The 27,493-nt window shown below is 40.6% G+C and overlaps 1 protein-coding gene across 1 annotated transcript in view; it reads right to left on the reverse strand.

Annotated features, from left to right (window-relative positions):
• Window positions 1-27,493, reverse strand: part of Anxa3 (annexin A3) — a 55,758-nt gene that overhangs the window by 24,298 nt on the left and 3,967 nt on the right. The window contains exons 3-6 of the mRNA XM_048364565.1: window positions 12,960-13,047; window positions 10,610-10,704; window positions 6,833-6,946; window positions 3,667-3,757 (exon numbers count right to left, since the gene is read on the reverse strand). Of these exons, the coding sequence (XP_048220522.1) occupies window positions 3,667-3,757; window positions 6,833-6,946; window positions 10,610-10,704; window positions 12,960-13,047 (388 nt within the window). The remainder of the gene's footprint in view (window positions 1-3,666; window positions 3,758-6,832; window positions 6,947-10,609; window positions 10,705-12,959; window positions 13,048-27,493) is intronic.

Here is a 27,493-nt window from a genome sequence, read left to right on the forward strand (position 1 = left end):
TTGGATTGATGGCAGACATGATGAATGCATAACTTGTGCATACATGAGAATGTCACAGTGCAACCCATTAATGTATGCAATTAATAAGTGGTAAGTGACAATAAGAAAACAAAACATGGAAGAACATAATCTCAATTCAAGTTCACAACTGCTTTATGCATTTTGAGGTATAACAGAGAATAGAAAAAACAAATATGATTTTGTGACATTAGAGCTGATTCACACTGTTCTTTCCCACACCATTAGCTCTGGAATCTGAGTATTTAGATTGAAATCAATTTCAACTGTAATGTGCCATATTGTATGGATAAACCACATAAGACACTTGCTCTCTTCTAGGAGAGTTAGATTGATAGCCTCCTAAGTGGATTCTTACATGTGGGTCAACTTCACAGGCAGAACACCATCACTCTTGCCTCAGCAGGCTGCAACACAATTCATACAGGAATGCCAGTGGCCAGCAGCTAAGAGATGGCCTGGCACGAGAACTTTGCCTAAAGTAATGATCTCTATTTAGGCAGTGATTACTTGAACTCACTGAATCTTATCTGTCAGGAGTAAACTACTAAGAAAAGGGGGACAGGCAATGGAATAGGGATGCTAAAAATCCCTCAGAAAACAGAAGCTAAAAGGAACCAACCTCCATGAACAAATATAAGCCTTGGTTAGAAAAACAAACATCATTTAGTAAAGAAAATCAGCTTCTTGGTAGTGTCAAGAATATCAGAAACAAACAGTGAGAGGAACAGGAGGGATAAATATGTGATGCTGAGACAGTGACAAGATAAATGAATCCCCAAAGTAGGACTGTGTCCCAAATCTCTGTAAAGCTTAACTCTACCTAATTGATGTCATTTCTTCTTGAGCCTCCTGTGTACCACTAACTTTTACTAATCAAGGTAACCTAGATGTAATTCTACTCCTTGTAGCCTTAAAGAGTTTTATAAGTATAGAAATTGAGGCATTGGAAACTTCAAGCTGTTATCATGCATCATATTTGCAACCATTCATCCATAAAGAATTGGACTTATTTCTCCACTGTTTGGAGCACTAGAAAAGAAATAGTGAATGAAACAGACAAAACTCCCTATCCTCACAGACCTTATGTCCTAAGATGGCTGGTACATAAATCTAGGTCCCCTCATAGAGCATCAAGCTTCTGAAAGACACTGGGAAAAACAATCTTCTTTAGGACAGAGTCTCTGCTCTGACGATGTGTGTGTGTGTGTGTGTGGTGTGTGGTGTGCATGTGTGTAAAATTTGTTAAATTAAAATAGTATAGGCCAGATGCTTTATAAACCAACAGTGAACTCACTTGTATCTATTATTAAGCAATGCTCCCATTCTTTCCAAATTCACCCAGTTCTAGTTATACTGCACACTTAGAGAGAGAGGCAGGAGAATGGAGGGCAGAAGGGGGAAAGAAGGGAATGCTATTTGCCTCTACACATTTCAGTGTCAAAACAGAGAGCTTTTACCCTGGTGGCATCTCTTATTTTCTAGAACAAGTCTCTTGCAGTACCATGGAGGTTCTGGCCCTAGCCAGAGAGCATCCTCTTCACAGAGGTCTTAACTACTCCTAGAGCCTCTCCTCTGACCCCTTAGGTACCAATAGCAGGCAGGCAGTATCTGTCTTCTGAACTTCTACTTACAGATAATCCCAACCTCTTTCCTTTATTGTCCCAACCCTGGGGTTGATATGCTCTATTATCCTTCTCTTCTGTTTTTATCTTTTTAGGCCCCAAAACGTATTGGTGCAATTCACTACATTAAGTTCTCTCCACTAAAATACCTAGTGCTGTTTCTATTTTAGTTTTTTACTAGATCATTAGTATAGCAATAATAAAACAGTGAGTTTCATTAATAGGTATTTACTTCCTAATGAGAATTTCCCAAATCATCCTCTCAAATACCCATCTGGAGCCCAGAAGACTCTTTTGTTGGGCCTCTTCTATTGCAAAAGCTCTAGTATACAAAACTGACTTTCCAGGGACACAAATTTAGAAATCATAGTTCCCATAAGGAACCTCGAAAGAGTAATAAGCGGCTATTTCATATTAAAGAATTAAGCTGATTAGAACCAGGAAATTGGAAGGGAATACCAAAATCGAGAGACACAGGGTAAAAAAAAGACAAACAACTACAAAAGCAATACTTACGAACTGTTTGGTGAAAATGAACTGAACAACTGAACAACTCATGGGGGGAGGGGGAAGGGGAAGGGAGAGGGGGGGAGGGGGAATGAGGGAGGGAGTAACAAACTACAAGAAATGTATCCAATGCCTAATGTATGAAACTGTAACCTCTCTGTAATTCAGTTTGATAATACAAATATATATATATATATATATATGTAAAGAATTAAGCTGGTGTGTTTTTCCTTCATCTGTGGCGATAAGCTCTATGTCCTTAGAATTTTCCAAGTAATCAGTCTGTTTTTCTCATTTGTTGGTCATGGGGCTTCAGGCTCGAACTCTGGCCCTTGACATATCCCTGAGATCGTTCACTCAAGGCTAATGCTTTACCACTTTGAGCTACAGCTTCACTTCTGGAAAAGTCTCATGGACTTTCCTCCCCAGGCTAGCTTTGAACCACAATTCTCAGATCTCAGCCTCCTAACTAGCTAGGATTATAGGTGTGAGCCATCAGCATACAGCTGGTCTTTGTTACTTGTGATAATCCTCTGAGTCTATACAAACAACACAACTCAGAATTCAGAGTAGTCACCTCAGAAAGACTAGATTAGAGAATTGAGGCTTTGCGCTATAAGACACCGCCTTTTCTCTGGGGAAGGGATGAACTGCAGACATGGACAATGATTCAATCAATGATGCCTATGGAATGAAACCCCAATAAAAACTACGGATAGCAGCAATGATGAGAGTTTTCTGTTTAGTACTACATCTGTGTGACCAGAAACTTTAGACTGGATGAACTTTGCCAGATCTCTATTGATGTGTGTCTTCATTAGCAGGCCCTGACTGATATCCTTCATAATAGAACTATAATTAAAAGTGGAGAACTATCATGAGTTCTGCAAGTCATTCCACTGAGCCACTGAACCTGAGAAGGCTGTGAAAACCCGGGATTTGTAGTCAGTTGGTTACCTACATGTATGGCCTGGAAACACTTGAACTTGTGGCCTGGTGTCTAAGGTAATAACAGTCTGATGGGGACTGTAATTTAACAAGTGAAGTCACACTGGGTAGAGTCAGAAGAGCATTGTAAGGACTGTCACATTTTTATACATCGAGCAGATCTTTAGGACTTCAGCTAATTACACTGGATTTACATTCTCACCACATCCCTTGAATGGCTCATCTAATTTCACATGCTAAAAATCACAAGTGTACTCTGAGAGGTGTTTTTTTTTTAAACATATAATGATAGTACACAATGATTTGAGTCTCTTATTTTGATGAAAATGGTTGATTTAATTAAGTGATTGCTGAGAGAAAATCCATGGTGGCTGTAATTTCTGGCTCAGATCACACCCTAATTTTCTCCAAAAAAAAAAAATCCATGACCCATTTTAGAATGCATCCTTTATGCTGCAACTCTTGCTTTCTTGAAATGTCTTGTGAAGTAATTGGAAGAATTCTGAGAACACCTATTTGGCTCATATGTGTGTGGATAGTTGCAAAGGTAAGCAGAAAATGGGATTACCTGAATAATAGGCTTGAGAGATCTCCTTTATTTGCCTGCTTGTCCTGGTAGTTAAGATTTCAATCAAAGTATCTTCATCTGTTCCAGTACCCTAGAAAGGGAAAGGAAATCTAATCATTAGATCACTTTAAAAAAACTTAATTTCATGCCTTTCAGTCTTAATATCTTATTTTATACAGATGAAGGAACAGTTTTGAGTAAATCAATATACAATCTCATATTGCTCTACAACAAATTTTCAATTTCCCATGCATTCCAGTATTAAAATAACATGAGTCAGCTAGAGTAAACGAACATCAAATTCTGCAAGGAGTTTCCTTCTCTTGTGCAAAAAAAAAAATCAACTGAATAATTGTAAGAAGAAAGAATGTGAAGGGAAAAAAAAGACTTTGCCATTAAAGATCAGAAGTGACCGTTTGATAGGATACATTCCATTAAGAAAACTTGCCAATAGGCTTAGAAAAGGCTCTGCAATTATTTTGAATGAAAGTTCACCTTTGCACCACAGATTATGTGAGTCATCATGAATGATCCTCTTCATATGTGAAGCTTTTCAAATCTTCAGTAATGTGCGCCAGGGACCTAGCTGGCTGGGGAACCAGTTACCCTGCAGTCTTGTTTATATTAGTATCAATGAGCCACAAGAGAAGGTTGTTTGCATCAGGACTTGACCAAATGAGGCCAAGGAAACAGCTCAACAAAGATTGAGTTTTGTCCCTCTGACATGAACTCCTGGTTGCCAGCAATTTCTTTTGTGATCCTTCTTTAGTAATAGGCATTCTAAATTTTAGCTAAGCACCTAACTGAATAAACATGAGCAATATTCCTTACCTTCCTTTACATCAAGGTTTATCCATATAACTAAATTCTGACCAATGCAATATATGTGTTAGTCTCATGTGCTTATTCTAGGAGTGTCCATGAAGAGGATGAAACTTGATTTTTTCTCTGTCCTTTGCAGTTGACTGGTACAGAGATGCCATGGCTGTCATCTTTAATCAAGAAGTGGAAGCCATGGGCTAAAGGTGGAATAGCTTTAGGATTGATAATGATGATGCCACCACATTCAGTCCTGGACTGCAGCGCTTTGGATTTCTTTTGTATACAAGAGAACATATTAGAATACATGTCCACTATTATAACTGCTAGACTTCCCCAAGCAGAAGCCATAGAGGCATGATGTTCACATTTCATTTACTTCAAGGCTACCTGCTGCAAAGAATGTAGCTGGCCAACAGCTTCTGACTGGTACACCCTTGGATCTGTTCAAATGCCCACTGAGGATGCCCTCTCCCCAGAATGCTCTTGGCTAATGAGTGAGCACAGCAGAGGTCTTGGAGCTAGGCCATTTCTGTCCAGCACAGAAGGACCAATAGCACTCAAGAGCAATCTTCAGCCTGGCAAGCCTTCCTCAGAGCTGCACTGTCCACCAAGTCTTTTCCTATCTGAATCGGCTTGTTCTCTCCCCTCTCTCCTAGATGTCAGACTTGCTGTGTAGTCTCAAGCTCATCCACCTTCCATGCTATGTCCTCTTAGATCTCCACTAGTGTTTCTCATAACACATCTCTTGTACATCTGACTCTATTTTGCCATGCTTTTTTCCATAATAGATAAAATGACTCCTATTCCTGCTGGTGGGGTGAATAGAATCTGGCTTACGGCTCAAACCTATATAACCCGCCCCCATCCCACCTTCCTCTCAATAAATATGTTATGAACTAACTTCATTGCCTACCCAGTTCTAGCATCTGAATATACAGAATAGGATTGAGGATTTAGTCTGATTGTTTTTAAAAGCTAGTAAATAAATGGCCAAAAAAGTAAAGAAAAATAAAAAAACCCAAAAACTATTTTATATATAATTTTAAAACATGAGTTGGACTGGGGATATGGTTCAGTGGTAGAGTGCTTGTGCTTGCTTACCATTTGCAAGGCTATGGGTTCCTTCCCAACAGCAGAAAACAAAAGAAATGAGAAAAACTTCTGGCTTTTCCTTCAAGTGACCTGACATGATCTGTAAAAAGGGTTTGCTATTACTTGACCCAGAAAACTCACACAGTCATACAGATCAAGAGGTTCAAGTCTTTGTGTTTACTTTAACAATAGTCCTGAGACTGTACAGGCTCTCAAGTGTATGCATATGTCTGGAAAGCTACCAAGTATCTGAATGATGTCACTCTGAAGAAACAATGAAGCAGTGGGGACCACTCTGGTGGCAATGGCGATGCTGGAAGTTGTTAGGTACATAGGTCACACGGTGGGAGCAACACAGAGTTAGTAGTCTGAAAAGAATGCCAGTTTGGCTATCTAGGCTTAAAAATGCATAATAGTGCTGAGCTTAAGGGTATAGCTGTAGATTCTCTACATCTACATCCAGCTGAACAAAGAAAGCATAGAGGATGTACCACCATACTTCTAGGATATTGGTATGATCATCACAGTACAATGGCAGTAGTGGGTTTTGGTGTACAGCTAAGGGACTTGCTGACAGGTTAAACAGATAAAACGAGGCTTTCCGCCTAAGCAAGGGAAGCTATGATAGTGCTATTCACTTTCAATAATGGGACACAATGGAGAATTTGAACATGTGAAAAAAGCAAACAAGCCAGGTACTAGTGTGTCACACTTGTAATCCTAGCTACTCAGGAGGCTGAGATCTGAGGTTGGCAGTTTGAAGCTAGCCTGGGAAGGAAAGTCTGGGCAACTCTTACCTTCAACCTATTACCTAAAGACCCAGAAGGAAAGCTGTGGCTCAAGTGGTAGAGCGCTAGCCTTAAGCAAAAGCTCAAGGAGAGCCCCTCAGCCCTGAGTTCAAGCCCCAGAACCATCACTATAAAAAAAAAAAAAAGGAGAAGGAGGAGGGAAAGTGGAAGGAAATGAGGGAGTAACAATGTTTGATAATAAATGCACTCATTACCTTATTTACATAACTGTAACCCCTCTGTATATCACCTTTACAATAAAAGAAAAACAAAAGAAAGATCTGAAATATCATTTTAACCCAAGAATATCTAGGCTAAAGCTTCCATAGCTGCCCCCTTTCAGGTTCATCCTACCACAGAAGAGCACAACCAAGATGGCGCCCAAACCCACTAGGGCTCAAGCATTTACTGAAAGAGTTCCTGCTTTTGATTATAGCCAGACCCCGGGGAGGACCAGCTCATACCTTCATGGATTTCTTTAGCTGCTTCGCATCAAACACAGCTGGTGGAGTTAGGAGAGCCACCATGACATGCTTAAAGTTGCCAGAGAGATCCCCCTTCAAGTCATCTTTCAGCTCCTAAAATAAAACCCCAAAGAATTTGTAAAATACTTGTTTCTATATTCATCTTGTAGATGATGAGCCTAAGTACCAAAATCAAATGAAAATAGACCCATCCACAGGAAGAAACAGAGATGTTGGAAATATTTCTTAGATATGAATCTATGTTTTATGATTGCTTCTAAACTGTTCTGTTTTATAGAGGATTTTTTAAAAGAATGCCAAAAGAGCTGGGTATCAGTGGCTCATGCCTGTAATCTTAGCTACTCAGAAGGTTGAGATCTGAGGATTGTTGCTTGAAGCCATCCTGGGCAGGAAAGTCCATGAGCTCTTCTCTCCAATTAACCACTAAAAAGCCAGAAATAGAACTGTGGCTCAAGTGGTAGAGCACTAGCCTCGAACAGGCTAGTCCTTAGAAAGGCTCAGGCTCAGTGTCCACACTCTGAGTTCAGGCCCCAGGACCAGACAAAAAAGAGAGAGAGAGACAGACAGACAGACAGAGACAGAAAGGGAAGGAAGAAGAGAAGCAAGGAGGGAGGAGAAAAGAAGGAAGGGAAGGAGGGATTTCTGTATGAGCATCATGATGTCAGAATTTCCCCTACCCTGATTTGATTAGTACACATGTATCAAATCATCACACTGTATACCACATTTATACACAATTAAAATAATAACTAATAAAAGTATAAAAATAAAACCACATTTCCTACATTTTGAGTGATTATGATGTGCTCTAAAGACCTTGGGTCTTTTCATTCCTTCACTAAATAAAGAAAAATGAGGCAAGAAAAATAGGAGCAGAGGTAAAGTTTATTTAAAAGTGAGAATAAGAATCAAGGAAACTGAGGAAAGCCTCTTAGATCCAGATGGGTTGGTACAAGTCTCCAATCAGGCCTCCCGGCTGGGAGGGCAGCTTGCTGCTATATGAGGTCTACTTGCTTCCTAGACAAGGAGGATGGTGGGGGAGGGGGAGAGTGAGAAGTAGGCAGGAAATCAGCAGCCTCATACAGACTCATGGAGCCCTCTTTTATGGCCCTTTTAGGTGCATCTCGACTGTTCTGGCATCTGCCTGGGTCACTGCCCCCCTCACCCCAAGGGAGGGTGCCTGTGTTCTGCATGGGGCTGATCCAAGGTCATCAGGGGTACAGCTTCCGTCAGAACTTATCCTGGTTTCCCTCGTGTCTTCAGGGAGAGGGGGCGGACTGTCCCCTGAAAGAAGAGGGGACATTGTCTCTACCAGGTCGCCTTCTCCTCCTGCTTGCCTAGTCTTTCCTCTTTTGCCTCGCTTGGGTGGTGACCAGGGAAGAGGAAGAGGAGGGAGGAGCCTCACAATCCACACCCAGCAGGCATGTAGCTACTGGAATCATGGGTATCCTGCTTCTCTGAGACTCCAATGAACTCAAGAATGCAGGAAGACCGTAGGGCTGATCATTTTCCTCTGGTGAGAGTATAGCACTAGGATATGTCAGAAGCAATTTCTTTTGGTAGCGATTGCAAACGCAGCCCTAGATGTGGCAGTAGGCAGAAGTACTTATTGACATTATACTTAGAAACTGTGCTTACACCTTACCTTAAGCTAGGTAACATGGTTTCTATCACCAATAGTCAAAAGGATGATACTGAATAATACTTTTTTCTGGCCCTGATTGTGTTCAGCCCTGATACAGAGGCTGGCAGCCATGATGACACACATCAAACCCACCACGCTCTTAGGGGCACAGCAGGGTCATGTTCCTGCTGAAACAGACAGAATCCAGCCAATGGTTGATAGCTCTGCTTTAATTGCTACAGTGTTTATTCCTTGTCTACATGCTAAATTCCATTATCATCTGTCTTCAGCCTAAGAGTTTGCATCTTATTTCACATGCTCTTATTCTATCCCACTATGAGAAGAGCTTCTTACCTTTTACACTGACCTTTCCTCCATTTTTTTTACAGCCCTGACAATAGAGGTCAATGGGTTGTTCATGTTCCCTACAAGTGATTGTGTTGCCTAGCCAGATGCCAGTCACTTTGACGTGTATTTATAGGTACCTGACTCTTAAAGGTAAGTTGGATATAATCCTTAACACCCGCTCTCCCCCACCTCGGCAGTGCTAAGGATTGGATCTAAGGCTTCAAGCATGTAGAAAAGTACCTTAAAGTATGTCTTACCACACGCAGTGTGCAAAATCCTGAGCACGGTAGTAATATTTCACAATTAAAAATTTAATTATATTCTGCTTACAAATTTCGGAGAATTCCCCATTGTCCTAAAAGTCTAACCTCTGTATCAAGACTCAAGGCCCTAGATGGTCACCACAGCACATGCCTGTAGTTCCAGCACCTGCTGGATAAGGAAGAAATCTCCCTTGAATCCAGGAATTTGAAGTCACAATGGACAATATAGTGAGAAAGAGTTTCATAACGAATAAAACACACTGTTGTCCCAAGTACTTGGAAGACTGAGGTGAGTGGGTCATTTGAGCAAGCCTGGACAACATAACAAAACTCTGTCTCAAAAATAAAAATAAAATAAAATAAAGATGCAAGGCCCAGAATATCCTCAAGCTCATCCGTCCGCTCCCTCTGCTCCTTTCAATTCTACATTTGTCATATTGGAATCCTATCTCTTCTATATGCCCAGCTGCTTACATCTGCAGGGCATTTGCATTTTCTCTACCCTCTGGTAGCTGCACCGCTCTTCACCCCCAGACTAGCACAGGAGAATCGCAGCATTGTTTAGTCTTAGCCAGGAGTCAGCAGCACCCTCTCACTAACACCTTTTCATCACTTTCTCTCAGGGTCTGTCACCAGCAGATCACCTCATTTTCATAACACTTCCCAATATCTGGGTTTATTTATTATTATTTTTTTCTAAGAGTATGTTGGTCTCATGGGAGAACAGAGGAACTGCTTTTCATACTACTGAATCGCCAGGGTCTCAGATGGCTCCTGACATAGCACATAACAAATACCAGATGAACAAATAAACTGTGTAAGACCAAGTCTTACTTGTTATTACATGGTTAGGGATTTTCCTTTGAATTTCAAATCTTATAATTATACAACTTGCTTCCTTCCTTCTTCCCTCCTTTCCTCTTCTCTTCCCCCTTCACAGTAGTAAGGATTGCACCCAGGGTCTTGCTCTAACACATGAGTCACCCCAAATCCTTTTGCTTTAGTGTGTTTTGGAGGTAGGACTTTAAGCTAACCACCTGGACTGGCCTTAAACCATGATCCTCCTGTCTCTACCCCACAAGCATCTGGGATTAGCTCCTATAACTACTCTAAAATTAGAGAAAATTTAAGGATCACATGAGAAACGATTTATCAGATAGCTGTCGAACTGTCCTGTGCTGTGGACAATGCCTAGCTGCATCCCTGACCACCACTCATTAGAGACTCCAAATGATTCCAGCCCTCCCCAATCGTATTTGTAATATGCAAGCCAAGTGTCTTGAGGGTAGCAAATTCATTCCTGCCTTAGGATCACTAGCCTAGGGCAACTTTCTTTATTCCACAGTAACAGAGGCTCAGGGGTACTCAGCCAGTTAGAGGGCTGGATTCCAGGTTCAGGGCTGAATACACAAGTGCCACCTGCCACAGTGACCTGAAGCCACAGCTCTGAGGACACAGTCATGTAGCAGTGACCATGGCACAATAGGGACTTGAGTACCCGGCCTGTTAACCACACCATACCTTCTCATATGCTGCTTCATATTCCTTGGCAATCAGTTGTCGCTGTGCATTTGACCGCTCGGTCAGAATACTGATGAGTGTTTTCTCATCCGTTCCTAAGTGAAACCAAAATTAGTTTACTCATTACTGACCCAGCAATGCTCAGTATCTGTGTTGAGCAAAAAAGCAATGGTCTATGCAAAAATGTAGGGGTTTTCATATTTAATCTCCAACTTCTCTTCAGGTTGTGATTTTCCTTTCTTTGCCTAGCTTTTAGAATAGGAAATCAAAACTTTTATCTGGGCTTTTTTTTTTTTTTTGAGAATAGAACAACTTTGTTAATTACTAGCTTCTTCTTTCTATAGAACTGACATAGAGAGAAACACAAAGAACTTCCTGCTTCACTTTAGAAGGTTCCGGACTGTTTTACTACTGCTCTTAGCTCTCACCTCCATTCTTTTTTTTTTTTTTTCTTTTAATCCAGTCCTAGGGTTTGAACTCAGGGTCCTTTGCTTGCCAGGTAGGTGCTTTGCTACTTGAGTCACATCCCCAGACTCTTGTGCTTTAGTTATTCTTTTGAATTGGGTCTTGGTTTTTGCCAACATTGACCTGGACTGAAATTTTCTGTTTATGACTCTGGGGTATCTTGTATGGCAGATGCATCACAACCATGTAAAACTTTTCAGTGGTTGACATGAACTCTTGTGAACTTTTTGCCATGACCCTCCTGCTCTCAGCTTCCTGAATCGCTATAATTACAGGTGTGAGCCACCAAAAGGGTTTCATCCCTGCTCCTGACATCCAGGTCCTTTTCCCTCTAGATAACAGGACCTGGAATTTCAAAAGAAACTACCATGTGGTCCTCTTTTTATTTCTTATCACAGCTGCCAGTTACCAAGGTGCTGGAAGCAGACAGGATTAAACTGTTCTAAAGATGAAGTTTAAAAATGAAGAGTTGTTTCACTTGCCAGTGTCACATGGCTTCTAAGTGGGGTGACAAGAACTGAGGAGCTCCAGAGATATATTCCTATCTCTGATCCACATCTCTCTCTCTCGTATTTCATGCCTAGATATTGTTTGTAAGCAAAAGGTCACTGTAGATGTTAAATTAAACCAGACATGGAGAAGATCTCTCCATGGCTTGAAATTATAAGAGTTGTACGCAGAAATTAGTAAAAAGACAAAACAAACAAAACAGACAAACCTCTTCTTCCAATCATGAAGAAGACAATCCAGTTGGAAGAACAAATATAAATAAAAAATTAAGGAAATAAAAATAAAGGAAGCAGATGTATGAAGCAGATGAAGTAATGCACAGGAAAGGGGAAGCAAATTCATGAGAATACTTAACGACATCACTAGTTGGGGATAGGGAAGAAGAGAGAGAAAGCAAATACAGAGACAGACACAAGTTAGACCTAGTCAACTGGAAAATCTGAGGAAGTATGTGGAACACTACAGAGCAGAAAGAATGCCAATTTCTACATTCATTTTGAAGAGCATTTGGGCAAAATTTTAGTGAATTTGAAAATAAGCCTCTCCTTCCACTGGGAAATTCCACTTCTTGTCATTTTCTAGGAGAAATGTTGGCAAATGTGAGCAATGAAACATTAGCAGGAATATTCATTGCAGTATTTTTATACTGTAATAGAAAAGAATTGTAGGCAATTTAAATGTTTCATCAATGTTCCCATTTTATGATGCAGTATGCAATAGACTACTGTGCAGTTAAAATTAATGGACTAGAGCTAAACATGTCAACATGGATAAATCTCAAAGACATTATGTTCAGGGATAAAAACAAATGACAGAAGAATGTATAGCATAATTCCATTTTATACTGGCCGAGGCCATACAAAACAATATGTAGTTCTGGTTCTGACAGTTTCATGGGAATAAATGCTAATTTAGGATGGTGATTTTTCTCCAGGCAGTGGGTGGGAATGAAATCTGAAAAGAATGGACAAGGGTTCTATCTGGAACTATGGATTATGAGGATGGAGGTAGCGGAGATGGTGATGATGAAAAAGAAGATGATGGTGGTGATGATGATGATGTTTGTGATAGTGATAATGAGGATGATGGTTGTGATGGTGACAATGATGGTAATAATGATGACGATGATGATGATGATAATCATGAATGTGGTAGCATCCATTGTGGTTGTAGTGTTTAACATGAAGTCAGTATGGAAAATGCTGTATTTACTACAAGTAGGTTCCTGTATAACTTTCACCGCTGTTTCACACTTGGAAAAAGCTCTGACAATTTGTCTAATTGAGGAGGTTAATTTGGACAGACCAACCCTCCTATAGAGGGTGACTTTCCTATTTTCTCCAATATGAGAACGGAATCATAAAGCATTACTCACCAATTCCTCTGATTGCTTTCCGAACACCTTCAGCATCCGCGGAGGGGCTAAAGCCTGGATAGTCTCTAATGGTTCCTCGGTGCCCAACCTAGGAGGAAATAATTGAAAAAAATCACACTAGTTCCAAATGGTAACTTTATTCATATTAAATATGCATAGTCTTTTAAAAAACTATTAAGTATTTTCTTTGTGTGGTCAAGTTATTGAAATTTTGACAGAGTGCTCTGTTTAAAATTTTTATTGCCTTTAGAGACTCACAATGTCACTAAATAATTGCTGTGTTTGTCAACAGGAGCATCAGAAACAAAGTATAACGCTAGGCTGCCTTCCTACAGATTCCATTAGATAAGTGATGACACATGCACACACAGCCCACGGGCTGGGCGGGGTTCCGCAGGAACTGGATTTGCATATTAAGTACATGGAGCCAATGCATTTTTAAAGACATATTTTCATGGCACAGTGCACAGCATATTATTTCTATTTGGACATTGTACTTGCATTGCATTTGATGATGAAACTCATCTCTCTGAGCATGTCGTGCTACAGTGAGCTAGGACAAATGATGTATGTGAACCTTTGACGCACCTTACTGCACAGAAAGCACTGCACTGATTGAGCACAGGAATGGATGGCTGAAACAATTGTGTACTGTGTTCAGGCTGCTAAAGTTCTCGAAGGATGGCTTATCCATATGAGTATTCTTATATGCATGTGAGACCTGTGGCAGACACATAATTTGTGCCTCTTTCTACCATTTCAAGTGTGTCTAAAGAGTTTCTTCTGACACCTGCAGATAATATAACGTCCATCAGATGTGTCGCAAAGCTACTCTTTTTCTATCTTGTGTATCAAATTATAAATATAAACCATTGCTTCTGTAGAACAACAACTCGTGTCAATCTTTTGGTCAATCTTTTTCATTTTCCGGTGCAGGTACTGGGGGTGAAACTCAGGGACTCACACTTTTCCTTATTTTGTCATTGTACTACCTGAGACACGCCTATATTTCAGGCTTTTTGCTGGTTAGATGGAGCTAAGAGTCTCATCTATTTATCTGCCTGAGCTGCCTTCAAACCTTGATCCTCGGATCTCAGCTAGACTTGGGTCAATCCTGAGGACTGAAGATTTGCTTTGCAGAAGCATCTACATAAAAACAATAAGAAAGCTGAACATTTTTGGTATGCCCTTTGTTCTAGGGGATTATTCAAAGCTCTTTACTATGCCACACACAGAAGTAATTGTGGTTTAAAGACTTCAAGATTTTTAATTAATGTTGACCACCATCCTTGGGGAATCCTACACTAAAGGATCCATAAATGAAAACCCTATTAGGATTGTCTGTTCTTACTCTTTGTTTAATGCATATGCAATTGTGCCTGATAAATTCCCTTCTCAAAGCTTCACTGATACATATATCTTCAGGAAAAGCATGCAAATAAAAAATGCCATGCTGCTAATTTTAAACACATAAATTAGAAGCATGTCATAAGCTAGGAAAGATTATACTATCAAAATAATAAACTATTCTCAAATTGCTTCACAAACTATTAGAAGGCAGTCACAAAAACAGTGAGCAAAATCAATGTATTCATGTACTTACTTGGTGTATTTTTTAACCCTTTGAGTAAAAGTCTGTCTTTATAGAAATATTATTTACTTTTCAAATAGGATTTTCCTATTCAGTTACTGAATTATGTTGGCTCACTGTCATGTATGAATATGCCTTCATTTGGGCTCTTCTGAAGTGCTTAATATTTCCATGAAAGGACATTATCTTGTCAAATTAAAGTGAATGGGAAATTAATGTTCTGGCTCAGTAAAATGATTGTGTATTAATCCAATAGTTAACATTGAACAATTTATTTCAATATATCCAAACAGTTATTTAATCTTAGAGTACTCAAAACAGTTTTAAGTCTTAGCATTATATGACATTAGAAACTAGTGGTGCATGTACCAAATCGAAAGACACCAATAAGACATCAGTCACTTTAACATAATCTTTGGAGAATTTATCTATCCCCAAGGCTTAATAAATACTTTAAAATGTACAGAGACAACTGGCTCCATTTAATAAAGTTCTATCTACTTACAGGCTTTTGTGTTTCTTTTATCCATCCACTGTCCATCTCTGGCACTCTAGAAGGTAACTGTTGAACATTTTCATGCTTCGAGGCCAGTACTGTGCCATTACACTTTATGCATGTTAAGTACAGCAGCACAGAGGCCCCTGATACAGTGAGCCTTTCATGTAAACAGCACACAGGTTTAAGATAGGAGAGTTTGCTCCAAGTCCATACAGCTAGTTAACCAGCAGAGTCTGAATTGAATTCAGTGGAGATGGTTCTAGTCCACACTTGATATTTCTTGAAATACAGGCTCTATACCTCCTGGGGTTATACTATTGGATGCAGGACCAGTTCCTACCCTGAATAAGATACATTTGAATCACATTCTTATAGACTAGGTGCTAGATTCTACACATTTAAGAAGGTTTCCACATAATTCTATACTATGCAGATGGCTACTCTGACTGAATCTGAACACAAGAAAATAAAATTGTTTTCAGATTCTGATTATTCATGGATTATAAAAGTCCAAGGTTTGCATTCCAGCCATGACCTTTATACTGCCCTCTGCCACCTACAAGTCAAAATATGCTGTTATTCTAGCGTGCAAAATTTAATCAGGATGAAATTCCTGACCCATTATGCAATTTTCTAACAAGAGTTAGATAAAGAGAAACAACTTGTTCAATAAAAAGCAGAAGAAAACTACACACATGCACCCCCCGCCACACACGTACCAAGTTGAAAGAGTACAATGGGATTTTTTTTTTATTTAGTTACTTATTTTGTGGTGGTAGGAATCAAACCCAGGACTGAGTGAATGGTTGGCAAACTTTTTTTAAAACCACTGAGCTATAGATCTAGCCCATCACGTGAAAGTTCTTAAGTAGAATTCTAGTGAAATATTTAAAATTACTTCAGTTACTTAAATGAACAGTATTACAGTATTCACTAGACAGAGTTAGTTGTCCAGGTCCTTGAGAAATACTTATATAGCTTAGAAAAGATAGTACCATAAAAGTAATTAATGAAATCATTTTACTCTAATATATATAAGATAACAAAGTGCTTAAATATTTCCATTTTTAAAGTGGAAAGAAATCTTATAAAGATTATTTGCTTCAGAACTTACCTAATCATCAGAGCCTGGACTGAAACATCTATATAGTTAGGTAGTGTGCTTTAGCCCATACCACTTTGCCTGCTGTGTGTGTGTGTGTGTGTGTGTGTGTGTGTGTGTGTGTGTAAGAATGCCATCTGAGTAGTTGTTAAGGTAGATTCCTGGACCAACCCCATCAGAATCATCTGGAATTCTTCGCAGGCCCCATGCTCCTCTAACTCAATTAGCAGCCATGAGCCTAGGACTCGTTATCTGGCTTAATAAGATCTCCAGGTAATTAATTATGTACATTAAATTTAAGAACCATTGCTCCATTTCATTCTCAGCTGCCTAGAAAACCAAAATGAAAAATGAGCAAACAAAGTCATGGATTCTTTTCTGGGTGTGGAAGGGAGAATTTGATGATGAGCTCACTGTTTCAGGAATGTTGGCATTTTTATAGCCAAGTGGAGCTGTATGCCTGATTCATTGCAGGCTGACTGCCTTGCCATTTAGCTCACCATTCAGTACTTGGCTGAGTTCACTTCCAGTAATCCAGGACTCTAACACAGTATCAACACTAGTGTAAGACAGCACATAAATCTTTTTCTAATATATAAAATATACTATACTATTACGTTATATATGTATATAATACATATATTGTATATTATACAGTGTATACTAGTTTATATATAACATAATATATAGTTATATATTATTTTCATCTATATCCCTTAACATATTGAGTTGTTTTCTTTTTTTTGAAAACTTGGTCTTTAGGTGTCTCCAAAAAGAAAATTATGTTGGGATCAGTTAGAAAATAAACTAAAGCAAGAAATGTCTAAATAAAGGAGAGAAAATAGGAAGAGGTGTTTATAGCCAAAACAATTGCTGCTACTTATACTTTGCCAACAACTGTGCTAAGCACATTTTCTGCATTTGCTTACTTGGTACTCACAGTAAATATATAAAGTGGATACAATTAATCCTCTTCACAGATGATGAAACTGATGCTTAGGAAAGTTGCCCAGATCTGCACAATCAGTAGTCATCTGTCCTATCAATCTTAGCTCCTGATCACTAGTGTAGGCTGCATCTCATTTGAAACAGCTTCTTTGTGCCAATATAATTTTCCAAAATTGCACTTTGCTGATCAGCCACAGAATGTGGTAGTTTGAAGCCACTGATCTGGACAAGCTGGCAATGAGGAGCTGCCTGTTGCCACTTTGAGAGGCTGCTCTGCCTTACACGCGTGTGTGCGCGCGCGCGCACACACACACACACAGTTGTACCTATTTCTTCATGTACTGAGTTTACAAGGAACTGAATGTGTGTATTCCGAAGAATGAATAAAGGAGAAAGTCAAGGTGCCAACTCTGTTAACAGACATATAACTGCAGCCAAATACTGCAGAGCAAAAAGAGCAGCCAGTGCAGGTGCATTCTGAAGGTGAGGCAGAGCCGCATCAGTCATCGTTGCATCAAACCCAGAAAGCCAACAAAGAAGTAAGGCTTCACATTAAAGCCTGGGATAAAACTGCTAGACTTGGGCTCTTCAAAGAGCCAGACAGAAGCAATCATTCTCTGCTCAATGACAAGACATTCTCATGGGTCATGAAGCTTTATTATACAAGGGGAAGAAAAGGGAGCAAGTTCCAAAAAGTAAAGCAATAAAAACTTAGGAAATGTAAGCTTTCTTGTTCAATTCTTCAAGTATGAAATAGCCTTCAAAGCCAAAGGAAGAGGCCCTGAAATGATGTAGTTAAGCGAGGCAGGTGGCACTGATTGAATATTCCCAAAGGACATCTGCTTGCTACCCTAATCACAAGCACCACAGAATGTGACCTTATTTGGATACAAGGTTATCTCAGGTATAATTAGTGGGATTGAGGTCATAGTACAGCAGGGTGAGCCCCTAATCCAAGATGATTGGTGTCATTCTAAGAAGTCAGTCCTGTGAAAATATAGATAAACAGAGAGAATGTGATGTGAGGATAAAGACAGACTAGAAGAGCCAACTAAAGATTGTCAACATTTGTCAGTGTGAGAGACAGACAATACCTTCCCCAAATAGAAAGGATTGTGGAATTGAAGCTAATTAATCCATTGAAAAGGCTACAGGACAATATCCTGTCCTGTCCTGTCCTGTTCTGTCCTATCCTATCCTCCTTCCTCCCAGGGTGAATACAAAGCTTAACTGCCGAAGACAACTTGAGACCTTCCAAAACTGGAGAAATTCCTATTAGCAAGGCTACTTTATCTGCAAATAATCAGCCTTCCTCCCCTCCCTCAATTGCTTCCTGTAGAGTTTCAAGTTCTCTTTTCCTTTGTCTTGTTGCTGGTCCAAGAAAGTATTACCCTTGTTCACTGAAGATGCAGTTTAAGTTGGAATTCAATGCCATCCCTCTGAGGTCTACTCATATTCCAGGTGTTTCCTTGAATATGAAAAACACTTCTGAATAAACTGTTATTTTCTCTTGTAATTTTGGGTTTTGAAACAGCATCTGTTCCAATGATTGACATGTGGAGGTTCTTATCACTTCTCTATACCAGCAAAACACCAGAAGCCAGGAGGAGCAAGGAAAGATGCCCACCCAAGTTTCTGGGGGAGGATGAGCCTGCTGACACTTTGATTCAGGCTTCTACCTTTCAGAACTGTGAAAGATTTCTAAGTACCAAGTCTTGAACTCAGGGTTTCATGTTTGCTGGGCTTTCTTGCTCATGGCAGGTGGTCTACCACTTGAGTCACACCTACAGCCCAGCTTTTTGCTGGTTCACTGAAGATGGAGTCTTGCAGATTTTCTGCCTAAGATGGTTTCAAGCCACGATCCTTTGGGTCGCAGTCTCTTTGAATAGCTGAGATTACAAATGTGGGCCAAGCCACCTGTGCCCAGTAAGATTATCTGTTTGTGTATGTGATACCACCCAGTCTGTAGGCTTCATCCTGGAAGCCCTAGGAATCTAACGTGGTGGTAGATGAGATATCAAAGAGTCCAGGTGAGCCTTTCCAGCTCTCACAGGCTGCTGGTGGTCACTCGACAGGTGGAAGGCTCTGGCCATCAGCACTGCTGCAGGGGATTCTGTAACACCCCCCCCCCCACCCCAGGCCAAGAAGAGAAGCTGTCTTCTTTATCAGAGGGGGTGGTGGGCAGCCATCAGAGTTGTCAACAAGGCTGACATCATGACCCATTTGCAAACTGTCTCACAGGTCTGAAGGAGATGTTTGGATCTGTTCTTGTGTGCACTCAAGTGAAAAATGCTCATACATTTCTTTTGTAAACACTGTGATTTCATCAGATTGAGAGCACTGGAATGTTATAACACAAGAGGCAAAGGCTGGAGTTGAAAGATGAGCAAGGCTCAGAAAGCAGAAAATAGGGACAAACACAGTGTAGGCAGCTTTCCATATGGAGTGGATAATAAGAAACCTTGATCCACCAGTCATGTGTCCCTCACCACTAAGCTGCCCAGTCCACCTCCTTTTGGCTACTGAGTCTCATGCCTGGGTTTCTTCCTTTATTTTGCATTTACTCTGCCAGCACCTCCCCTTACCCAACCTCTGCAAAGCAGCCTTCTAAAGTGGGAAGCGCCTTACAATCCTGCAGCCGGCTATTGCTTCCACGCCTGTTTCCCTGTGCTTTCGATTCCATTTACAGCTCAGCCTCGACTGTGAGCACTAGTCTTGTATAGCCCATGTCTACTCCATGTGTTTTGGTATCTTGCCTATTAAGCTATTGTTCCTTCCCAAGTCCTATCTTCCCCTACTCAACATTTCCATGGTACTTTTTACATATTACCTAGATTTACATATATTTGCATAGCGGTATTTTACATCTTCCTGTTCAATCTTCAAAACCACACTAGGAGGTGAGGACTATTATAAACTTATTTTGTAATAATAGTGTTTAGAAGGGAGGTGGTGGAGGCATGGATAATTGAAGAAAGCTGTTCAAGGCCATGCAGGTAGTTTGTGGCAGAGCAAGATTAGATCCCAGACAATCTCGGTCCAGTCTTGATGCTCATCTCTACTTTGCAGTGCTTCCTGGATCCATTTCATCCCTGTGGATGACATCATCAGCCACCAGAAACCTGAAAGTCTCTGTGAGCCATTTATCTCCCATTCCCTCCAAATCCAAACCATCAGCCATCTCCTGTGCCCCCTCCCAGCAGCCTTTGCAGAGCTTCATGCACGGCACTTTTCTACCAGTTTCCTTGGGTTACACATAGGTGTCACTACTACTCAAATTCCCTTCCAGGATGCAGGTGAGGGATTTAATCAGAGAGCTGGAAGTGAAAAGATTCCATCTCTGATCACTGTGAGAGGGACAGACAAGAATACTCTGCCCTTTTGACTTAACTGTTGTAACTCATGTGAAACGTCGGCATTTGTCTTATTGTAGAGTACCCTAAAATACTAATCATTTTTTTCTAACTACTTTGCACTTACCCACAAACAGATTTTCAAGAAAATGAAATTATTCTTAGCCCAGTTCACATTCCTTGCTCTTGAATTGACAGCTTTTCTTTCATCTTTGCCTCTGACTTACCACATCTATTGCTCATTAGATTCTGATAAAATATGAAAGAAGGACCCTCTCCATTCATGACTGGGCTGGGATCAGGGAGTGGCAAAGAACAACTCTTCAAGTTCATTCTGTTCATTCCTAGGAAGCCTGGTGTCTGGCTCCAGGTAGAGCTTTATCCTGAAACAGAGCATTAATGTTTCTATTTGCAATCCAGGTTAAGCCTGTTTTTCCTTTGCTTCCTGCAGGGGGCCAATTGTCGGTGTGCCAATGTTTGCCTAAGGAAGCTCCAGGGGACATATTTAAAATACCCATCTCACACTGCTGCTAGTTGCTGTAAGGTTTCACACAAGCTAACCATGGAGGAGAGGCTCATTCCAGAGGCCCATTCAGCTTGGGAAGTGAGAAATCAGTCAGGTAGAAAAATGGTTTGGAGGCCAGATCTTCCATTCTGGAGTGCTGGTGGGTGGCACCGAGACCATCTACCAGAGGAGGAGGAAGCCAGCACATCCGCAGGAGTGAACTCAGGCAACTCCCTCAGCATATTTGAATCTGCACCGTTAGGAAGAGCAAACACACAGGGAAAGGAAGTATAGAAGGATCTCCCTGTCCATGCAAGAAATACAAAATTAGACAGGGCTCTCAGAACTCCCTGAACCTCCAACCAATAGCATCCACAGGCCCAAAGTTGGTCTCATGCTTAGAATAGACTTTTAAAGGTTTTCAGCTTCCCCTAAATTCTTTCCATCGCAGCAGATGGAGTGTCATTCCTCTGGGTTAATAGTAGAAATGAGACTCCTGAGTCCTTAGCTATCAAAGAAAAGAGAGGGTCAGGTGGGAAAAGAAGGGAACAAGTTTCTACCTTATGTCAGTGTTTCTTGTATCAATAGTCAATATAACTACAGATGTGCTGGTGATCAGGCCCAGGGACAGAATTATCACTAAGCAACACCTCTCACCCAGAATATCTGGGTTATTTCTTTGACATGATTCCCCTGGTTTCAAACAATTCTCTTTGCCAGCCTTTATTTACTATAAAACATTAGCTCATTTCCCCACATTTCCCTTATTATTAAAGATACAACTAACAACCAGTTCCATGAGTGTGGGTATAATTTTATTATAAAGCAAAGATATATGGTGTTATTTTTAATGTGGGGGAGACATGGTTGGTAAAGTAAGCAGCATATCTGGTCTTATCCTGGTTCTTGGCCAATTTCAAAAACGTTTGGAATTTCCTGCATGGTAGGAGTGTCTTCCTTCTGCTGCTGCAGTGAACCACACTAGGCCCTTAAACAGCTTCAGATGCGAGATGGTCACCAGGGGACCAACCACAATACTTTAAGCTAGGATTTTGAGTTAGCCTGATCGGGGAAGGAAACGGAGGTTGGATGTGGAGCTCAGTAGGGTAGGAAATAACTTAATCAAGCATGCTTACATAATGAAGCAGAATAAACCTGTGAACCCTGGGACTTAGAGGGGCTTAGGCAAGCTGGTTTAATATTTTTACACGCAGTTGGTGTCATACCCATTTTTACAGATGAGGAAACTGATATAAAAGACTATGCAATTTGCTCAAGGTAATATTCAAGTGTTTGCTTTTATGGGCTAGGGGTAAGGCTCAAGAGGTAGAACACCTATCTAGAAAGCACAAGACCTTCAGCTTGAACCCTAGTACTGCCATGAAGAAAATAGTTCACATTTTAATAAACTAGGGAGTTATGAAAGGGGAGATCAGGTTTGTAGCGGAACTTGATTGCAACTGAACTAAAGCAGCATCTGCTTTTGGATGAGCTAAGGCGCTTCCAGCAGCACTGTGTTTCTGGAAGTTAGACATTATCCTTTGCTTTCAGAGTCTCTCTCTCTCTCTCTCTCTCTCTCTCTCTCTCTCTCTCTCTCTCTCTCTCTCTCTCTCTCTCTCTCTCTCTCTCTCTCTCTCTCTCTCTCATTGTGGGGCTTGAATTCAGGGCCTGGACATTGTCCCTAAACTCTTTGGATCAAGGCTAACACTTTACCACTTTCAGCCATAGCACCACTTCCAATTTTTTTGAGTGGTTAACTGGAGATAGGCATCTCACAAGGACTTTTATGCCTGGGCTGGCTTCGAACTGCATTCCTCAGATCTCAGCCTCCTGTATAGTGAGGATGACAGGTGTGAGCCACTGGCACTCAGCCCTCTATGTTCTTTATAAATTCAAGATTAGAATGGGGAAAGAATTTAGAACATTAGAAGTTAGAACATTAGTCACAATTCATGGTGAATGCAATATTTACCAGTTAATTTAGAAAATATTCGATTATTTTATAAAAATTCAAAACTGAGAGTTCAAACACTTAGGAATTACATTTATTATTATTCTATAAAAGTAAGTTAGGAGTTAACCAGGAGGAAAGAGCTGAGAATACGCACTTGAGAAAGCACTGTAGAGAACACACAGGGAAAAAAATCCTGTTACGCTGTCTTAATAAAAGTTATGCTCTGCCAGGCACTAGTAGCTATGCCTGTAACCCTAGCTACTCATGAGACTGAGATCTGAGAATCTGAGTTTGAAGCCAGTTTCAGGCAAGAAATTCTGCAAGACTCTTATCTCAAATAAACCAATAGGAAACCAGAAGTGGAGGTGTGTCTCAAGTGGTAGAGCACCAGCCTTGAGCAAAAAGAACTAATGGACAGGGCCTAGGCCCTGAGTTCAAGCTCCAGTAACCACAACACACACACACACACACACACACACACACACACACACACACACACACAATCTAAGAAAAATATGGTAAGAAGCCTCCAGCAGAAAGAGTGCAAAAACCCACCAACTATCAGGCTCTCTTACAAGGAAATTTTAGACTAGAGGAAATACTGATGCAACAGACTGTGTATTCATATGAAACAATGGTTGGGTTGCAACACTCTAGAGGGAACAAAAAGAACTAAGAAATCATCCATTCCTTCCTTTTCAACTGTCATGTAGTCAACAACTTGCAACTGAAGTCTTCTCCCTCAATCATATTACTCCCGCAAACTAACCACAAACTAGTAAGTACTCCCCATGACCTACAGATTTGTAGAACTGGGTCGACTCCATTGCGTGTTTGCAATTGAATGTGTGAAGGAAAAACAGAATAAAACAGACAGGACTGAAACCAGCAGTGTTCTTAAATTGTCTTTCAGGAAAAGCCTCCAGGGTGCAATCAAAGGTAGTTTGGAGCCAGCTTTCCAAAAAATGGACATGCTTGGAAGATGCTTGCTCATTCAGGCAGTGATGTTTGAATGTCATAAGTTCAAAACTCACCATGCAGAACATGTTGGCACCCCTTAAAAGAAACCTATGAGCTGTAAAGACGAATAATGGCTATTTATGATTGCGCCCAACAATTTTAACTGTCCATTCTCACCATTCAATGGAGAGACAGATTTAAGCTCCTGGCCTCTTGGCCAGTTGTCTACAAAATCAAGCTTGCTTTTATTGTTGTTGTTATTATTATTGTTATTAGTTAGTTGTAGGGCTTGAATTCAGGGACTGGACACTCTCCCTGAGCTTTTGTGCTCAAAGCTAGTGTTCTACCACTTTCAGCCACAGCTCCACTTCTGAGTTTTAGGTATTTAATTGGATATAAGAGTTTTCTGCCCAAGCTGGCTTCTAACTACAACCTTCATATCTCAGCCTCTAGAGTAGCTAGGATTACAGGAGTGAAGCACTGGGGGCCAGCTTAATGTTATTCTTTAAAGCCCATTGCCTTAGCATTGAGCCTCTTGCTCACAGAAGAACTTTATGAGAAGGGAATATTTACAACTGGAAAATTGGTCTCCAGTGGATCATAACTATAATCCAAAGTAGTTGGGAGATAGAAAATCGAAGGAACAAGGTTCAAGGCCAGGTAAGGCACAATCACTCTATAGATCTCTTCTCAACCATAGCTGGCCTGTCATACCAACCTACATGGAAGGCTGAGATTAGGAGGATTATGATTCCAGACCAGCCTGGACAGAAAAGACCTGAAAACTATATCTCTATTGAAGGAAGCTTGGTGGTACATGCCTGTGATCCTAGCAACACAGGCTTAAAAGTAGGAGGACTGTGGCTCAGGCAAGTGCCTATGCTGGAAAGGAAGACCCTACGCTCAAAGTAACTAGAGAAGAAGGACCTGTATGCATGGCTTAGTGGTAGAGTGCCTGCCTGTCTAGTAAGCACAGAGCCCTGAGTTAGTTATACACACACACACACACACACACACACACACACACACACACACACACACACAGAGATGCAACTCGTAATCTTAAGAGATTGTTTTTATTATTAAACCCTAACCATTTTGAAGTGTGCAATTTCATAATGATGAGAATATTCACTGAAACTTCATTTTGCCATGCAAACTCAATTCTGACTTAAAAATGCCTCATTTCCCTCTGTGCCCTCTGGCAGCCATTCTCTTTTCTGTTTCTGTGATACCTTGCCTAGATGGAATCATGGTCTGGTGGAGTGGCCCAGGTGGTACAGTGTCTGCCTAGCAGCCCAAGTGGTACGGTGTCTGCCTAGCATAGGTTCAAACTGAGTTCAAACCCTTGTCACACACACACACACACACACACACACACACACACACACACACACACACACACTTCTAGCCAGGCACTGGTGGCTCATGCCTGTATCTTAGCTATTCAGGAGACTGAGAACTGAGAATCTCCATTCAAAGCCAGCCTAGACAAGAAAGTCTCTTTATCTCCAACCAACCACCAGAAAATGGGAATGGAGTCGTGGTTCAAGTAGAGTGCTAACCTTGCAAGAAAGAGCTCAGGACAGCACCTAGGTTCTGAGTTCAAGCCCTACGACTGACCACCAACAAAACTTTCTAAAAATCTTGGCAAAGTAAGACTGATAATCACCCAATGTTTTCTGTTGTGGCATGTGACAAGATTTCACTTTTTTAAAAAGTAAAGAATAATCCAATCCACTGCATATATAGACCCCATTTTGCTGTCCCTTGACTCTGGGTGGCTTCCACATCCTGGATATGGTGAGGTATAGCCAACCCATGATTTGAGTGCTGTGAGATCTAGTTAAGGCTCTAACAAATAAGCTGTGAGGTAAAAACCAGATGCTGGTTAAAGCTGCTACATTTGTGATCCTTTATTATGGCTGCAATGGGCACAAACACACCACCTCTCACACTCACTGGGTCTTTCCCAGTTCTTTTCAGGTGTCAGCTGAAAGGCTAGTCAATCAATTCCCTGGGTAAGGGCTGGCATTTGCCTTTCATGTCACTGCTAGAGAGTTACAACAAGAAACAGTGATTTCAAAGCGAATGGGGGAAAAAAAGCCCCATTAGCTTCCTGGCCAGCAAGGGTACAGGCACAAGGTGGTGCAAAAGGCTGGTTGCATCTTGACATGATTTTCCTTAAACTTCTCCTACACAGTACTTAAAATATCATATATGCTAATATTGAGGGGTAGCATTGTGGCGCAACAAACAAGAACAACCACAAAAACCAAAAGAGGACAGAAGTTGACATAGTGCAAAGTAAAAGTGCCCTTATACCCTTGGTCATGATCCCATCTTTCTAGAAGGTTTTCATGTAATACGGTTTTTGTGTAATTATTTGCATTTTGCTTTCCTTCCTTTATACAGAATAGCTGTTTACACATTTTCTATAACTTGTTTTTTTATTGATTATTACACCTTGGTATATTTTCTAATGTCAGCATGCACAGGGTGGAACCTACTTTCTCTCATTTCTTATGGCCACATCAAAAATAGCTATACAGTTTATTTCTTTATAATAATTTATTAATTTATACCTTTGGATGGTTGCATACATTTTCAATAGAATGTTTTCTCTGCATTTTCCATAGTACAATTATCCTCAGCCCATGTTATTCCAGCCTTTTACAAATTTATCTATAACACATTTTCAGAAGTGGAATTACTGCATTAGAGGATACTTGTATTTGCACATGATAGACACAGACTTAACAGTATCCGAAGTCACACCAAGTGAATTTTCCATGAACAGAACATGTAAACACTTGTCCTGCCCACAGCTTCCGTGACAGTCTTACTATACATTTTTTTCATCTGTATAATTGCATAGGTAGAAATGGTATCTCATTGTTATCTCTGCATTTTTCTCTCTGTGTGTCTCTCTGTCTCTCTGTCTCTGTCTCTCTCTGTCTCTCTCTGTCTCACTGTCAGTATTGGGGTTAGAACTCAGGACCTGAGAACTGTCCCTAAGCTTTTTTGCTCAAGGTTAGCACTCTACCACTTGAGCCACAGCACCACTTCCGGCTTTTTGGTGGTTAGTTGGAGATAAGAGCCTTACAAACTTTCCTGCCTGGACTGGCTTTGGACTATGATCCTCAGATCTCATCTTCCTGAGTAGCTAGTCTTACAAGCATGAGCCACCAGTGCCTGACCTACATTTCTTTAATTTGCTGTGAGGTATCATATTTTCCTTATGTTTGTTGCATATTTATAATTCTTTCAAGTCCTATTATGTTCTGGAAAATTTTTCCACTAAATTTGTTTTAAGTTTCTTTCTTCTTCTTCTTTTTTTTTTTTGATGGGGTGGGTCAGTCATGGAACTTGAACTCAGGGTCAGTGCACTTCCTTGAGCTTTGGTGCTCACGACTAGTACTCTACCACTTTAAGCTGCAGCTCCACTTTTCTGGTGCTTAATTGGAGAGAAGTGTCTCACAGACTTTCATGCCCTAGCTTGCATCAAACCACTACCTTCAAATCTCAGCCTACCTAGTAGCTAGGTTTACAGGCACAAGCCTTCAGTACCTGCCTGAAGTTTATTTTCTAAAGTCACTTGTATATTCAGGAGTTAAATCTT

The sequence above is a fragment of the Perognathus longimembris genome, chromosome 16 (genome assembly GCF_023159225.1).
Source record: "Perognathus longimembris pacificus isolate PPM17 chromosome 16, ASM2315922v1, whole genome shotgun sequence".
NCBI classification, from domain to species: domain Eukaryota; kingdom Metazoa; phylum Chordata; class Mammalia; order Rodentia; family Heteromyidae; genus Perognathus; species Perognathus longimembris.